Raw genomic sequence first — 17256 nt, 5'->3', positions numbered from 1 at the left:
CCCAGCGTGCCGCCCGCTGAGCGCGCCCGGGGTGAGGTGCCCAGCCGGGCCGCGACCCCGACCCCGACCCGCGGGCCGAGGGGCACCCGCTGCGTGGGGCGTCGGTCACCTGTCAGCCCCTTGCAGGAACTCATTTCCGTTCCCGCGGCCCTAACACCTCCGGGAACCGCACCTCGGCGCACTCCTGCGGCCGGGCAGCGCCTTCCCGGGTCTCGAGGTCCCTGCGGCCTTTGGCCGGGACGTTTCCTCTCGGAGCCATTGTGGTCACCACCCGGGCTTGCTGAGTCCCCCCCCCCCCCGCGGCGCTGAACTCTGCGGTGTGCAGTCCTCACGCTCCTGTTATCCCACTCGTGCAGACAGGGAAACTGAGGCATTCCGGAAGTAAGCTGCCCGGGGTCACGCAGCCTGTGGAGGGGAGGGGAGCGTTGAAATTTGAAGCCCCTCCCTTCCCCATCTGACCGCCCTTCCTGCCCTGCTCTCTCTGCCGCTTCGCTTCTTCTGCTGGTAAATGAAGGGGTGTAGGAGGGGGACGATCAAAGTTTCCCCGAAAGGTGGGAGGGGGTTAGCATGCTTGGAAACACACGTAGTACGCGTACCGGTTGTTTTGTGAAAGATTCACAAATACGTACGTATTGGTTTATATACGTGTACTTGGTCACACTGGAGGCGGACGGATGCATTTCTTACCCTGGGTCCCCGTGACATGTCCACACTGCGGGGCTGCGAGGTCCCTCTCCCTGGCTGCTGTCTGAGAGCAGGTAGTAACCCTCTTGAAGCACACGGCTCTCGCGCTGTGGTTACTAATACTCAGCAAATTCTGGGTGGCCTCCCCGGGGTCTTCCAGCCCATGTCGGCACAGAGAGCCTCGTTATTGGTGGGTATTGACCCTATTGGTTTTCAATAAAAGCAGTTATGGTGGATATTTCCAAGCCTGGGAGAAATGAATTGTAGATTGTCTGTTACTTGGCAGTGGGCGTGGATAAGGGTAATTCTGTTACAAACTAACACACATTGTTCCTGCCACCCCCCCCCCCACGAAGTCACACAGATGGACGGGCACTGACCTGAGTTTGCTCAAAATTTATTTACATTTTTTTTTTCTTTGAGAGAGAGTGCTTGCAGGGGGAGGGGCAGAGAGCGAGGGAGACACAGAACCCAAAGCAGGCTCCAGGCTCTGAGCTGTCAGCACAGAGCCCGCCGCGGGGCTCGAACCCACGAACTGGGAGATCATGACCTGAGCCGAAGTCGGACGCTTAACTCACTGAGCCACCCAGGCGCCCCCTGTTCAAAATGTATTTAAGAAAAAATGTTTTTAGTGTTTATTCATTTTTGAGAGATGGAGAGAGACAGAGCATGAGCAGGGGAGGGCAGAGAGAGAAGGAGACAGAGAATCCAAAGCAGGCTCTGGGCTCCGAGCTGTCAGCACAGAGCCTGGTGCGGGAATCAAAGTCACAAACCTCGAGATCATGACCTGAGCCGAAGCCCAACGCTTAACCGAGTGAGCCCCCCGGGGCGCCCCAGATCTGTTCAAAATTGAAAATCTCGCTGCCTTGCTCCTCAAACATCAGACTTGTCTGGAGGGATTTCAGACACGTACATTCCCAGCTCGCAGTCAGTGGGCCCATGGTGGAGGGCTCTAGAATTTGCACTTCTAACAAGCTTGTGGGTGGATCTGATGCACAGTGACCCAGGGAGCCCTCGGGCCTGGTGCCCCTCCGGTTCGTAGGTGGGTTTCCTCCCCAGTTGAGCTCCAGGCCTTCCCAGGGTGGTTGTGGGCTGGTGGGCATGTGACTCGGCACTCAGGGCCCCTCCAGAGCGTGGACTGAGCCCCCAGGACCCGCCCTCCCGCCCAGCTCTCACNCCCGCCCAGCTCTACCCTGTCCTCACCATCCAGCCTGGCAGCCCAGACACCCACTTTGTGGCCCTCCTGGTGGCTTGTCTGCTGAGGACACTAACACCCGCTCTGCCTGACGCTCTGTGCCCTGGCCGAGAGCCATCCCCCCGAACAGGAACCCTCCATCCAACTAAGCAACTGCTCCCCATCTCTGCCCGATTTGTTTCCGCTCCTGTACAGATTGGCGCTTCAAGAATTTTCATGCACACAAGGGACAGAATAATCTTGCCTTATCGTTAAGTCATGAAGTTCTAATAGTAACTTAGAAAAGAGTCAGTTCAGGTGTGCAGCAGCCCTGTCTCCTCGCAGCCGCTCTGCTTTTTCAGAAAATGGAACTGAGAGCACCTGGGTCGCTCAGTGGGTTAAGCTCCGACTTTGGCTCAGGTCATGATCTTGCCGTTCCTGGGTTGGGGCCCCAGCTCGGGCTCTGTGCTGACAGCTCAGAGCCTGGAGCTGCTTCAGATTCTGTGTCTCCCTCTCTCTCTGCACCTCCCCTGCCTGCACTCTCTCTCTCTCTCAGAAATAAACATTAAAAAAATTTTTTTGCAAAGAAAATGGAACTGGCTTTCAAATGTAGTTGGTGAGTTCTAGATGAAAAAAGCAAGCTTAACTGTCAATTATTCTGTAAGGGGAAGAATTGCATTTAATGTAGTTATTAATTATTCTTTCCCCCTCTTTTTCTCTTTTATCCATTGTGTACCTACTCATTTAAAAAAATTTTCTTTTATGTCTTTATTTTATTTTGAGAGACAGAGGGTGATCGGGGGAGGGACAGAGAGAGAGGGAGACACAGAATCAGAAACAGGCTCCGGACTCTGAGCTGTCAGCACAGAGCCTGACGCGGGGCTCGAACCCACCGACTGTAAGATCATGACCTGAGCCCAAGGTGGACACTTAACCGACTGAGCCACCCAGGCGCCCCCAGTACCTACTCATTTGGGGCACTTCATTGGCTCAATGGGATAAGCAGCATTTCCCAAAATGGCAGTCCCTGCCCTGGTCTGTTCCTATGTGGGAAGGGACCCAGCTGGAAGGTGCCAAGCCGCTGTGGTTGCCTCCTTGGCTTCTAACAGCATCTTCTACGACGGTAGGGGTGCTCTTTGCTTTTAATTCCATGTCAACACACTGCACACTCCTAATTACTGGAAGCCTTGGTGGGTGCCCATCTGGGCGACCCCTACTCGCCACCAGGGAGCGGGAGGGACCGTTAATAGAAGGGGCTCTGGAGCTGGGCTGCTCCCACTGGCATCTCATTACTTAACTTCTCGTGCCTCAGTTTCTTTTTCTGTGAATTGGGGGTGATGAAAGAGTCATGTAGCCTTATGAGGTTGTGTAGGGGGGAGGGGATTAAAACGCTGAATAAATAGATAGTTCCTGATTCCTATTAGTCCCCCGTGCCCACACCAACATACCCGAACCAAATACAAGCGTCTCGCTGGCCCTGTACCTGGCCAGCTCCAAAGCTCTTCCTCATTTGCTTCTCACAGCCTCATTATCCCCATTAGTGGATGAGGAGACTGAGGTTCCCAAGGGCTAGCCGGTGCTTCCACGTTGACACACCCAAGGTGGCCTTGGCTGGAGCCTGCACCCCTCCCTTGACTGTGCTGTGTTCGATTGGGCGGTGCTGCCCCAGGGAACTTGAAGGTTGGATTGCTAAACCCGCTTTGTGCACTTGAACTTCAGATGAGCAGGAAGTCCATGAGCTTGGGTAGTTAGGGCTCACCTCCGGGCCCAGGGAGGCCTGGAATGGAATGGACAATTTTATTTATCTTTATTTTTTTATGTTTATTTATTTTTTAATGTTTTATTTATTTTTGAGAGAGAGAGACAGAACACAAGTGGAGGAGAGGTGGAGAGAGAGGGAGACCCAGAATCCAAAACAGCCTCCAGGCTCTGAACTGTTAGCACAGAGCCCGACGCAGGGGTTGAACCCACAAACCACGAGATCATGACCCTGAGCCAAAGTCCGACGCTTAACTGACAGCCACCCAGTTTTTTAATGTTCGTTTATTTCTGCGAGAGACAGAGAGAGAGAGCAGGGGAGGGACACTAAGAGGGAGAGGATCTGAAGCAGGCAGAGAAAGCAGAGAGCTCGTCATCGGGCTTGAACTCAGGAGCCGAGAGATCACGATCTGAGCCGAAAGTGGATGCTTAGCCGACTGTCACCCAGGCGCCCCAATTTTTAACTATAATAGAAAACATGTAGCATCAAATTTACCGTCTTTACCATTTTTAAGCATGCAGTTCGAAGAGAATTAAACTTTCCTAATCTACTGCCGTTGCCACTATCTGTCTCCAGAACTTTTTCATCTTGTAAAACTGAAACGGAGTCTTCTTTGAGCAATAACCCCATTTCTTCCCCCCCGCAGCCTTTGGCATTCCCTGCCCCCCGCATGCATTCTGCTCTGCCTCTGTGGCTCTGACTGCCCCGGGGACCCCGTACAAGTGCAGGCATACAGTGTTTCTCTTTTTGTGCCCTGCTCGGCTCACTTAGCAGGATGTCCTTGAGGTCGCCCCCATGCTGAGCCAGGTGTCAGGATTTCCTTCCTTTTGCAGGCTGCGAACTGTTCTGTTGTGCACACTTTTTGGCCCATTCATCTGTCAGCGGACCCTTGGGTTGCTCTCACTTGACTATCGTGAGCAGTGCTGCCGTGAACTTGGGCGTGCAAACATCTCTTTCGGACCCTTTGTGTAGATCCCCAGAAGTGGGCTTCCTGAATCATCTCCTACATGTTTTTAAAGAAGCATGGGGGCGGGGGGGAGAGGGCACAGGGAAGGCTCCCAGACATAAATCTTTAGTGACTTTTTCCCCATCAAGGAAGAATTCCATCGAAATGCAGTCTGTTTTAGGGGTGGATGAGAAGGAAGCCCAGGCTGGTAATTCATTCTTCAGCTCTTGGGAGATCACTGCCTGGGGGGCGGGGAGCTCCCTGCGGGTGCGGAGGGTGCAGATGGAGGAGCTCACCGATGGAGGCAGCCTGGTGGAGGGTGTGGGCTGAGAGGCTGGCAGGACAGCCCCTGTGGCGGCAGTGGTGGCCCTGGCTGGGAGCTCAGGGCAGGTAACCCGAGGCGGGGTCTTTGCTGGTTTTGTCAGACACTGTGCACTTCAGCCACCCCTTCCATACTCTGGGGTCACTGCTCTGACTTGCTGGGACACGTCACCAGGCGGCTCCACGAGGCGGGTCCTGCAAGACACAAAATGGTACCCCCAAGATGGTAGCTCAAGGGGAGTTTAACGAAGAGACCCTTGCCCAGTGTGGGCACCGTAGAGGGGGGCCGCCGGGCCTGTGGCTGTACCAGCAGGGCCATCATCGCTCCTAGACTGAAGGGTGGGAAGCTCACCGCCCCTCCAGGGAGGGTGTGATGGCTCCAGGCCAACACCCTGCCCCAGAGCCTCCTGCTGGGCCGCCAGCCGTCTGACCCCTGGGGACCACTGGGAGGCCAGGGAGCCCCAAAGGGGTAGGGGAGTCGCACTGCGCAGCCTGAAGACCCACAGGGGTAGACCTAAGACTTGCAGGGACACAGAGGGCAGGGAGGACCCGCTTTTCAAGCCGAGTTCGTCAAATGTGGGTTCCAGGTCGGGTGGTGCCCGCGCCAGCCCACCTCCACCACCGCGGACCCTGGGCGGCCAGTGGGGGGGGCCGCTTTGACTCTGAACCTCCTGCGAGTCTGGGGGGCACTGCCAGGGAGGCGGGGAGGGCCGGCGACGCCGGCAGAAACAGAAAACCCCGAGCCTCAGCGTGTCCTTTTGAACAGAATAGCTGCATCGTATCTGCGTTCTTTATCCCTTCGAAAATGTTTATTTTTAGCTGGGCTTTATTTTGCTTATGCTACACAATTCCAACAGCTCGTGGTGGCGGTGGCAGCGACACTGGGGTCCCTGGAGACTTGATGGACCCTCCTTCCCCCCAGCTTCCCCTCCCCCCGTCCCTGGGTGACCCTGCAGGCCATGGGCGGTGGACCATGTCGTACAGTCTGCGGGCAGGGCTCGGAGCTGGGGCTCGTTCAGTGCAGGTTTTCGGGAGGTGCCTGGCGTGCAGGGAGGGGCTTGTCCCCGGGAGGGCCTTGACCGCTGCTGGGAGCCTCAAGCCAGCCCAGGGCCAGGCTCCCGGGAGAGCAGGGGGTCGGCCCGGCCCAGCTTCAGACATGAGATTTTTTTTTTTACACTGAAAAAATTCTTTTCATTACTGACTCTTTTCTTCGTCAAGTCTTTGTTTCTAGCTGTTTATATTTTTATCGTATATATCTGTTGCTGTTACTTCCGCAGGTCGTATCATGGGTCCCCCATCTCACGGCCTTCTCATCCCTGGGCCAGTGGCTGTGGCTTCATTGAGCGCAGGCGCCATGGTTTACTTGCCACACTGGTTCTCGGTGCTTTTCTTGGCTTCACGGGCCCTTGGCACTTTGCCTTCCTGCTGTCAGATGCTGTTGAGACGGGACAGAAAAAGCCAGAATGGGGCTGACGCCCGTGCGGAAGTGACTCTGGGCTTGGTTGGCCCCGGGCCGCACAGGGTCGTGGAGGAGGACCACGGGGCGTGCCCGCACCGGCCACCCTGGGGACACCGGGCTGCCTTCCCGCCAGGCTGGGCAGGCCAGGTGGCCCCTTAGACTGCGCTGAGCGCCCCCGCCCCACCCCTGTCCCCACGGCAGCTCTGGTTTCAGGGAGAGCTTGTTGACAATCGTAAAATATTTTATAAACATTCTGGGGGTTGGCGAAAGAGCTGGGCCGTGTTTTGCCAAACACATTTTGCCCTCGACATTTAAACTGACGTGTGTTTTAAGGGAAACATAATCTGCACCCTCTTCAAGTGTTTACTTAATTCACACAAACGTTTTTCTCTCAGAGGCCTGGGATATGCTATCCAAGAAGACTGGGTAACATGTCTTCCTTCCTTTTGTTTTTTAAATTATGTTTCCTAGACTCAGGGAGGTCCAAGAGCAACTGAACTAAAACCCAGGCCCCCCCGAAAAGTGCAGATCAGCTTGAAACTGCCCAGGAGATTCTAAATTCCTGTCTGATACCACTTTATTTATTTGTGTGTGTAAGAGAGAGAGAGGGAGAGAGAGAGAATCTCAAGCAGGCTCCGTGCTCAGCACGGAGCCTGACACAGGGCTCGAGCCCACAACCCTGGGATCACGACCTGAGCCAAAATCAAGAGTTGGACGTTCAACCGACTGAGCCCCCTGTAATTAACATGGCCCACACGTGTAGGTATTTGAATTCCTCAGTTTCCTCCTCTGTGAAATGGATCTTAGGTCTGACATTCCTTTGATTCTATTGATGTTCCGGTCCCTGGATCCTCCTAAAAATACACCCCGCTTCCGTTTGCTATTGAGAGTGGTTGTCCGAGCTGGAAACGTGTTGACCTGAAGGACAAGCCTCCTGGGACCGGACACCTGACGTCTACTTGGTTAGCCTCAATCCCACAGCCAGGGTGACAGAAGACTGATGATTACACCAAGCAGACGGACGGGCAGGTGCACTTGGCCGAGACCCCAGGCTCCGTGTGGCCCTCCCTCTGGCCTAGACCTCCACCCTCTCTGGATCGGTGCCGGATCCACCACTTCTGCCGAGCACCTAAGTTCTGGCCTCGGGTCCCCCCGCGTTGGTGTGTGACATCTTCTCTCCCTCCCCACACGGCACCGCGTAGACCCTTCCTGCTCTGCATCACCCAGGCTTCAGCCCTGTTGTGCCGTCGTGCCCTGTCCAGCTGTGTCCTGTCGCTGACTGTGTCCCCTCCGGGGCCAGTGCTCTCTTCGAAGGCAGGGAAGGAGCCCTAGTTGTCTCTGTTTGTAACTAATCATGTGTTAGTCTCCTATGGCTGCTCTGACCACCGGGCGCCCTGAAACACAAGTTCATTCTGGCTCAGTTCTGGAAGCCAGCAATCCAAAACCGGCGTCGCCGGGCCAAGATCGAGGTGTCGCAGGGTCGCTGCCCCTCCGGACCCTGCAGGGGACAGCTGGTTGCCCCGGCCAGTTTCTGGCGGCCGCGGGCGCCCCTGGCTCGTGCAGCATCGGCCGTGTGTGCAGGGCACCTTGCTGTCACTCTGCTCTGTCTCCACAGTGTCTCCTCTCTAGGTTCCTCACATCTCCCTCTGCCCCTTCTTACAGGGACGCTTGTGGTGACATTTCTGGCCACCTTGGTAATCCCCATCGCAGAATCCTTCATACATCTGCAAAGGCGTCTTTTTTTTTTTCTCTCCCCCCCCCCCAAGTAAGGGGACAAATCTAGTTTCCAAGAATCAGGGCCTGATTCCTTTGGGACCACTGTCTCTTCCCAAACGCAGGAACAGCCACCGTCATGGACCCGTGAGGTGGGCACTGTTAACTGTCCCCAGGGCACATGAGGAAAAGGGGGTGCGGAGGGCTGAGACCGAGCCTGCGCCGGGAGCTAAGCCGGGCGCTCCGGCCCCGCAGGCCAGGTGTGCCCTGGGCCTCTCTTCTGCCTGCCTCTGGGACACTGGGTTTGTTCAGTGACTGAGTGAATTTAAAGGCCTACAAAGTTTGAAGACTGAAAGGAGCCAGTGAGGAAGGGGGAGAGAAGAAGAGGAGGGAGGAGGAAGAGAGAGGGAGAGGAGGGAACAGAAGGCGGGGGTGGGGGCGCCTGGGGGGCTCAGTTCGTGACAACTCTTGATCTCAGGTCGTGATTGCAGTTTGTGGCTTCGAGCCCTGCCTCAGGCTCTGTGCTGACCGTGCGAAGCCTGCTGGATATTCTCTCTCCTCTCTCTGCCCCTCCCCTGCGTGCTCTCTCTCAAAATAAATATTTTTAAAAAGATCGGGGGGCAGGGACAGTGCCCTCTGGTCTTGTGGCGCCCCATCGCTCCTNCCCCCGCTCTCCTGGCAGGAGGGAGGCGCGAGTGGCCACGGCCTGGGATGCTCACGTGTCCCCCTCGCCTGCAGGCCACGAGAGCTACGTGACCTTCTGCCAGCTGGAAGACGAGGCCGCCTTCACGTGCAGCGCGGACTGTACCATCCGGAAGTGGGACGTGCAGACCGGGCAGTGCCTGCAGGTGTTTCGAGGGCACACGTCCATCGTGAACAGGTCAGCGAGGCCGGGGCCCCGCCCTGGAGGAACTGACTTCCCTGGGGGAGCCTCCCTGCCCCGGACGTGTGCGGAGGTCGGGAGCACGTGGCTGTGGGAGGCTCAGGACGGATGTCCCCGGGGCTGCACGTGGGGGATCAGGAGGTGGACGTCGGGGAAGGGCCGCCCCACGTGGGGGCCCCGGCGGGCATGCTGCACGGCCTGGCACGGGAAAGGCCCTGGAGGCCACGGCCCCTCCTGATGGGAACGGCTTCCCGAGGAAATGGCTCGGTGGGTCCCTGAGGGTGGACCGGGGGCTTGCTTGGGGCCAAGATGGGGATTGTTGGAGGATGGAGCCCGGAGTGTTTTTAAACCTCTCCTTTCCGTGTTGTTGTTGAAATATCCGCCCCCCTCCTTCTCAAGGAGGTCTGAATTTTTCCTTCTTGAATTTGGGTCTGAGCTGAGCCGTGAAAATTCCTGTGCTGATCAGATCAATTTGACACTATTTATGTAACTTGTAGTGGCTGTTTTAAACTCCGGAGGGAGTGCCGGCATAACCAGGGGGATGGGCACCCGCCTGCAGGCCTGCAAGCCATTGAGGCCTCGCTGGTGGGGGTGGGAGGTTCCTGGGGGGAGGTGTGCTGAGTCAGGGAAAGGGGTCAGGGGCTGGGCGGGGGCCGGTGGAGACGGAGGGCTGCTCTCAGCCACAAGCTGCCAGTGTGAGCTTTTCACAGGCTGCTGGGTCAGGGTGAGAAGCTGGCCTAGTGGTTTAGGGCTCGGTGGGAGGGAAGGGGGCCAGACTGACCATTAACTGGCTGGAGTACCAGCTGTGCCAACAGGGCAGGAGCCAGGTCTCTCTCTCTCTCTCTCTCTCTCTCTCTCTCTCACACACACACACACACATACACACACACACAGAATCCGAAGCAGGCTCGACACGGTCAGCACAGAGCCCGACGTGGGGCTCAAACCCACGCACTGATTTCATGATCTGAGCTGAAGTCAGACGCTGTGCCGACTGAGCCACCGGGCGCCCGCAGACTCTGGGCTTCTATTCCCCTGCCTCTTTAGCTAGAGCAAGCGAGGTCCAGACACTGAGGATCAGGGCCCCAGACGACACAGGTGGCCGAGGGGGTCACGCCTCCTGCTGGCCATTTCCAGAAGCTCTTCCATTTCCAGAAGGTAGTGACTGAGGAAAAGAGCGGACTCTCCTGCTGGGGCCCTGGGCGGGTGGGTGGCTTGCCCTCAGGTTGTAGCTGCTCCTCAACAGCAAACCAGGCTAGAAATGATGGTCTGCCAGGCGTAGACTCTCCTGAGCACACACTCAACACACACGTGTTCACGCACACGCAAGCACATGTGTGCTCACGCACAAACGCACATACACACACACCACTTCTGACAGGTTGCTCTTCTACACTGATAGGTCTGCGGGCACCTGGGGGGCTCAGTCGGTTAAACGTCGGACTCTTGGTTTAAGCCCAGGTCATGATCTCACGGTTCGTGGGGTCGAGACCCACGACAGGCTCTGTGCTGACAGTGTGGAGCCTGCTTGGGATTCTCTCCCTCTCTCTCTCTCTCTCTCCCTTCCTCTCCTCTGCCCCTCCCCTGATCTCTCTCTCTCTTTCTCTCTCTCTCTCTCAAAGTAAAGAAATAAACTTAAAAACAAACTGGTAGTTGTGAGTAAATGCTAAGGCTTAGTAACTGTATTCCTAAGTAAGTGCTCACAAACATGCAGTGTCCCTGAGGCCATGATGTGGAATTCACTTCTTCCCGTGTTTCCAGAGCCAGGCCAGGTGTGTGCGTTTGGGGGGGCACCGACCAGGCCCGGGGTCCCTGCCTTCTCGTGCCGGGCCCGACCGGGCGAGACCTGGGCCCCCAGAGCATATGAACCGCCCAGAGGAGAGCGACGGGGGCCGTGCGCAGGCGGGAGGTGGGCTCTCCTTGAGGTCCGGCTCGCCCCCTACCCGCGCCAGGCTCGGCGGCAGAGGGGGGTTGCGAGGTGCCTCTGACGGTGAGGTGCGGGGTCCCGACCGCGCCGCCCCCACGCTGGCCACACGGCGTTCCAGCTGCCGCCGCAGCGGCTCCCCTGGGCGGGCTCAGGGCCTCTGACCTTGTGCAGACGTGCACGTTTATCAGAATGAGACCGCGCATCGGGACCGTTTCCTGCTTGGCAGGCCTTTTGTCCCGCGCGGGGGTGAACTCCGCTCTCCCCCACGAGGCTCCCTGGGCTCCCTGCACACGTAGGACACCGGCCCGAGGGTCCCCGTGACGGGCTGCGGGGCGCCCTGCGCGGCCTGACCCCTGACGCCCGCCTTTCCCTCTTCCCACCAGAATCCTGGTGGCCAATGACCAGCTGTTCAGCAGCTCCTACGACCGGACAGCGCGAGCCTGGAGCGTGGCCGCAGGGAAGGTGTCCCAGGAGTTCAGGGGCCACCGCAACTGCGTGCTGACCCTCGCCTACTCGGCCCCCTGGGACCTGCCCGGGGCTCCCTGCGCCGAGGAGGCCGGGGGGCTGCTGGTGACGGGCAGCACGGACGGCACGGCCCGGGTGTGGCAGGCGGCCAGTGGCCGCTGCCAGCAGACGCTGCAGGGCCACACGGGCGCCGTGCTCTGCCTGGTGCTGGACGCGCCCGGCCACACGGCCTTCACCGGCAGCACCGACGCCACCATCCGCGCCTGGGACATCCTGAGCGGGGAGCAGCTGCGGGTGTTCAGGGAGCACCAGGGCTCTGTCATCTGTCTGGAGGTGAGAGCCGCCGGGCCCTTGCCTGGCTGTCAGGAGGGGTGGGGCCCGGGTGGGGGGGCCTCCGCCCGACGGGCGCCACGCTGCTGCCCTGGCCCGGTGTAGTAGTCAGTGTGGCCCGTGTAACAAAGTACCACGGACTGGGGGGCTTAGACGACAGAGACTGATTGTCTCACGGTCCTGGAGGCTCAAGTCCAAGATCAAGGTGCGGATTGTCGTCAGACGTCTCCCTGTGTCCTCTCACAGTCTTCCCTCTGCATCCAGAATCCCTCTATTTTTTTTTGTTTTTAACGTTTATTTATTTTTGAGAGAGAGACGGAGCATGAGCAGGGGAGGAGCAGAGAGAGAGAGGGAGACACAGAATCCGAAGCAGGTTCCAGGCTCTGAGCTGTCAGCACAGAGCCCGACTTAGGGGTGGAACCCACGAACCGTGAGATCATGACCTGACCCAAAGTCGGATGCCTAACTGACTGAGCCACCCAGGCGCCCCCAGAATTCCTCTTCTTATAAGGATGCCAGTCCTTCCGGATGAGATTCCCACCCTAATGAATTCATTTTCACCTCCTTCAAGACTGTGTCCCCAGATACAATCACGTTCACAGATACTAGGGTTTACATGTTAAGTGAGGATTATGTCCACAAACCCACAAGCCCCGGCCCATAATCCCTAAATCCGAAAGTTCCAAAACATGAAGTGTTCTTTAAAAGTTTAGGCTCGGCATCAAAATGTACTTGGCGGCAAAGCCTGGACGGCTAAGAGGTTACTTGCGATTCACTTTTCCCCCTTCCTGGCCATATGCCTCCTTTCTGCTGTAGACAGGAGCGAGTTGCTAAAATCTGAAAGCTCCTGAAACCCATCCCGCCCCGACATTTTGGCTCAGGGCTTCTGCGTGTGAAGTCGTGCCCACCCCCGGTGGCGGGGAGGATCTGATGGTTAGCGGCAGACTCGGCACAGTGCCCGCTGCATAGATTGTTCTGGGCGCCTCTCCGGTCATTCTACAGCTGCTGCCTGTTCATCTCACAGACATGCTGCCTGTGCTTATATATTCTCTTTGCGCACATGAGAGGGCAGAAGCTCAGAGAAGGTCGGCACCTTGCCTGACACCTCACAGCTGGTAAGGGGCCGAGGTGGATCGGTACCTGGGACTGAACACGTCACCTGTACTCGTGACCGGTAGCTTATAAAGGTGTGACGGGGCCTGAACCGGGGTGGAGTCGGGGAGCCCCTTCTGGCACTTTTCCCGAGCTGCGCCCTGCAGCCTGGCCCGGCGGCTCCTCTTCCCCTGCGCACCTGCTGCTGTGAGCTGGGGGGTGGGGGGGAGGCGTGCACCCCCCCGGGGCCTCCACGGCAGAGTCCTGGGCCCCACGCCTCACCCTGCCGTCTTTTGGGCGGGTCACGTGGCAGGGACGCAGCCCGTGGGGGCCCCGTCCCCTCAGAGCCGCCTCGGCTGAGGGAAGTCTTGCAGGACCCGTCCTTTGTGAGAGGCCCCTGTCAGGGTCTGTGTGCCGCCCCCCCACCTGCCTCGGGCCTCCCCGGCCTCCCCACGCTGGNCGGGGCATCCCCTCGGGAAGCGGCCGAAGGGAACAGCGAGGCCCCTGGCAGCCAAGGACAACACGCTCAGAGCATTTCCTTGGCCTCCAGTGTGTGCCTTGAACTTGCGCCACGTGGTCACGTTTAAACCCAGTGTGCCAGGCCCCGCGTTGTTGGGGACCCTCCGTGGGGAGCAGGAGGTGTCCTCCCCCTGCCCTGGCGGCACGGGGTCTCAGCGACCCGCGGCGGGCCTGGGGCTGCCCCTGGAGTGACAGGTGCTGGGGGCGGTGGGGAAACACCAGGCAGGGTGCAGGCACCGTGGGGGCGGCCTGGTCGCAGAGGAAGAGGACGGATCGGCGCTGGGGCGCTTTTAGGGCAGAGAGGACTTGGGGCAGGTGGCATGTGCCCAGGGCCCTCGGGGGGACAGCGAGAACCGGGCGCCCATGGGCTCCGGCCTCAGGCTGGGGGAACCAGGCAGGCTTGGGAAGACCCTCTTTCCTGTCCCCGCCCTTGTGGATGGGCGGGCCCCGGGCCCCTGGGGGGGGTGCCACGGATGGGAAAAGACCGAGTGATGACCACCAATAAGAGAGGCCAGGAGTCAGGCTCGGTGGCCGGGGCCAGTCGTAAACCGTTAGGACCGGAAGAGAGGGCCCGANTGGCCCGAAGCCAGGTGTGACCGGCGCCGTGGCTGCGGACGGAGCTATGACCTGGCCTAGCGAGAGTCTCGTCCTCCGGGATTTAAACCGGCGGATGAGACGCGGAAAGCGGGTCAGCCGTGGGAACCGGAGTGGGAGGCGGCCCAGAGTGTGGCGGTCACCGGGCAGGTGTGGCCGGGAGGAGGGCGCGGGGGACCCGGAGGATGCCGGTGGCCAGCCCGCCCGTGCTCCAGCCGGCTGCCTGCTGCCCCGGGAGAAGGGCCTCATCTTTCCTAAGCTTCCGGGGGTCTCTGGGCCCCCAGCACGGCCACGAACAGCTAGCTCTCCCTGGGGCTTAGCGCCTGCCCTCCTCGCATCGCCGCACCTCGCGGAACCTGCATGATTTTTTTTTTATTTTTTTTTTAATGTTTTATTTATTTTTAGGAGAGATAGAGGGAGAGACAGCGTGAGCAGGGGAGGGTCAGAGAGAGAGGGAGTCACAGACTGAAACAGGCTCCAGGCTCTGAGCTGGCAGTCAGCACAGAGCCCGACGCGGGGCTCGAACCCACGAACCGCGAGATCATGACCTAAGCGAAAGTCGGACGCTTAACCGACTAAGCCACCCAGGCGCCCCCGGAACCTGCATGATTATCTGAACAGTCTGCACTTCCCTTGGGACAGGACGCCACCTTGGCAAAGGGTTGCTCCTGTGAGGGGGCCTCCCCAAGCCCCTTCCCTTCTGTCCCAGGCCCTTTCCGTACCTCCCACCACACCAAGCAGGGCCGTGAACGCCACTCCAGTGCGAGCTGGGGCACCGGGAAGTGGGGAAGCCTGTCTCCAGGGCCTCCTCCCTCCCCTCCAGGGCGGCCCCAGGAGCAGGAAGTCAGGACCCAGTGACGGCCCCTGGGTGTCCAGCTCTGGTCCTAGCAAAGATCTACCTCGGATACACTGTGGCCAGTCAAGTTACTTCTAGACCTTTCTCTTTCTGCACTTCTGCGTGCAAATGTGCAGAGTGAGAGCCCCGCCCCCGGAGCCCGTTCCGGGCCGGGAACACCTGGTGGCTGCAGGTGGATTCACGTTGACCTTCCCAGGCCCTACTTGCTCCTCCGTAGGGAACGGCTGTAGCCGGAATAACAATGTTGCGAANCCGGAAAGGAGGTGGCAGGATTTTTATCTACCGGCCAAGCAGCGGAGGAGCAGAGTCAGTGACTTGGCCCAGGGCAAAGTGACAAGATTCTTGGGCGCTGGAGTGGGCAGTGGGGTGGGTCCCGCAGGCTGGGCCACTTCCTGCCCATCCTGTTTCCAGTGAGACCTGCACATACCCCTCCCCCGTTACCCAGAGCGATTCGGAGGGGGCCGCTGAATCTCCCTCCCTTCCTCCCCAACCCCAGCTCGTGAACCGGCACGTGTACTCGGGCAGCGCAGACAGGACGGTCAAGTGCTGGCTGGCAGACACGGGGGAGCGTGTGCGCACGTTTGCAGCCCACGGACACAGCGTGAGCGCCCTCAAATACCACGCAGGCACCTGTAAGTGACTCTTGTCCCGGCTGTCCCCACGCGGCCCCAACCCGCCTGTGCCCTCCACTCCTCGCCCCTACCAAATCCTCCCTCACTCAGGGCCTCTCTGCTTCTCTACTTCTCACTCAACTGTTCTCTTGAGCCTCAGTGGCCAGTCCAGCAGCCCCGCCTCCATGTACACTGCCAACGGCGTTATTTTCAAAGGAGGTCCAAACCAGGGCATGGGGATCCCTCCCTACCTGCACCCCACAAGAAGGTGCAGCAGCCGGAATGTTCGGAAGTCCCGGGGTTAAGAGCACTGCCTCATGGACACATTCTAATTCCCGAAATGAGACAGACACTCCTTACTTCAGCCAGACGTGAGGGCCACGTGCATTTGGGGTCACCTGGCATTAGGTCACCTTTGACTACAGACAAGAGCCCAGATAACAGTGCTTTAAATGAAATAGTGGTTTATTTTTCTCAGGTACAATTTCAGAGGCTGGCAGTGTAGAGGGGGATTGACAGTTCCACAAAGTTAATCAGGCACCCAGTTTCCTTTCATCACTTTGCACATCACCCTTAGCATGTATCTTCTATCCTTTAGGGGGCCTCATGGTTTAAGATAGCTGCTGGAGCTCCAGCCATCATGTTATGTTTTAGGCAGACAGGAAGAAGGGGGAAGGGCAGAAGGATGCATCTCTTAGCTGAGTAGGTCCTTTTTTCTTTTTTAAAGTTTATTTATTTTGAGAGAGACAGAGAGAGAGTGTGCGTGCATGAGCAGGGGAGGGGCAGAGAGACAGAGGAAGAGAGAATCCCAAGCAGACTCCTCATTGTCAGTGTGAGCCCAACAAGGGGCTCAAACCCACGAAACGTGCGATCATGACCTGAGCCAAAAATCAAGAGTCAGATGCTTAACCGACTGAGCCACCCAGGTGCTCCAGCTGAGTAGGTCGCTTTAAAGATCTTTCTTAGGGCCACCTGGGTGGTTAAGCAGCCAACTTCAGCTCAGGTCATGATATAGGAGTTTGTGAGTTCGAGCCCCGCATTGGGCTCCGTGCTGACAGCTTAGAACCTGGAGCCTGCTTCCAATTCTGTGTCTCCCTCGCTCTCTCAAAAATAAACATTAAAAGAAAAGATCTTTCTTGGAAGCCCTACCCAAAGTCTCTGCCTATACCTCCTTGACCACAGCTGCAGGAAGGACTGAATAATAAAATTTCTTATTTGGGATATTGCTTCCAGGATTAATCAGGGTTATTTTGGAGAGAGAGACAGGACAAAGAGACATTACTGAGGAAGGGGAGGCTGCTCAGGGTGGATGACCGCCCCCACCCCGAGGCAGGGGCTTAGAGCTGGGAAGCCAAGCCCCACTGAAGACTTAAAAGGCTTCCACCAAATGGCCTGAGAGGTGTTAGGTACTCAGGCGGAGTAGGAGCCCCTGAGACGGCGGCGCAGGCAGGCCCTGAAGCCCAAGGAAGGTTCAGCAGCCGCGGTCCTGCGGATCTGGCTCCGAAGCGAGGAGGGGGTGTGGTGGTCGTGGCCACCCTGAACTCCCAGGCACGCAGTAGGGTAATGAAGGTGCCCTCCTTTCAAGGGGTTTCTGCTAGTTCCTATTTGAACCTAGGGCATCCCTGAAAGGCGGGCGGATGGGCGTCGCTGGCCCCGCCCCGCCCCTCCCGGCGGCCCCGGGCGGGGGTGGAGGCAGCGTGGCCCTGTGTTCGCAGTGTTCACGGGCAGCGGGGACGCCCGCGCGCGCGCCTTCGACGCCGAGTCCGGAGCGCTGCAGAGGGTGTTCCGCGGTCACGCCTTCGTCATCAACTGCATCCAGGTAGGCGTTGCCGCCAGGCTCCCTCCCGGGCTTTGAGCCAGGGCGTGCCCGGCTGGCTGGCTGTGTGGGGAGGGTAGGCCGCCCCTTCCCCCCCACACCCCGAC

At 58.5% G+C, this 17256-nt stretch overlaps 1 protein-coding gene across 1 annotated transcript in view; it reads left to right on the top strand.

Moving 5' to 3' along the window:
* Positions 1–458: 458 nt before the first annotated feature.
* WDR86 (WD repeat domain 86) overlaps positions 459–17256 on the top strand; it is a gene marked incomplete at its 5' end in the record, with an annotated part of 18424 nt that continues 1626 nt past the window's right edge. The window contains 5 exons of the mRNA XM_077761577.1: positions 459–504; positions 8795–8936; positions 11250–11664; positions 15219–15354; positions 17049–17152. Of these exons, the coding sequence (XP_077617703.1) occupies positions 459–504; positions 8795–8936; positions 11250–11664; positions 15219–15354; positions 17049–17152 (843 nt within the window). The remainder of the gene's footprint in view (positions 505–8794; positions 8937–11249; positions 11665–15218; positions 15355–17048; positions 17153–17256) is intronic.

The sequence above is a fragment of the Crocuta crocuta genome, unplaced genomic scaffold, assembly GCF_008692635.1.
Source record: "Crocuta crocuta isolate KB4526 unplaced genomic scaffold, BGI_CrCroc_1.0 scaffold408, whole genome shotgun sequence".
Lineage (NCBI taxonomy): Eukaryota > Metazoa > Chordata > Mammalia > Carnivora > Hyaenidae > Crocuta > Crocuta crocuta.
This window is presented reverse-complemented; position numbering and strand designations above follow the sequence as displayed.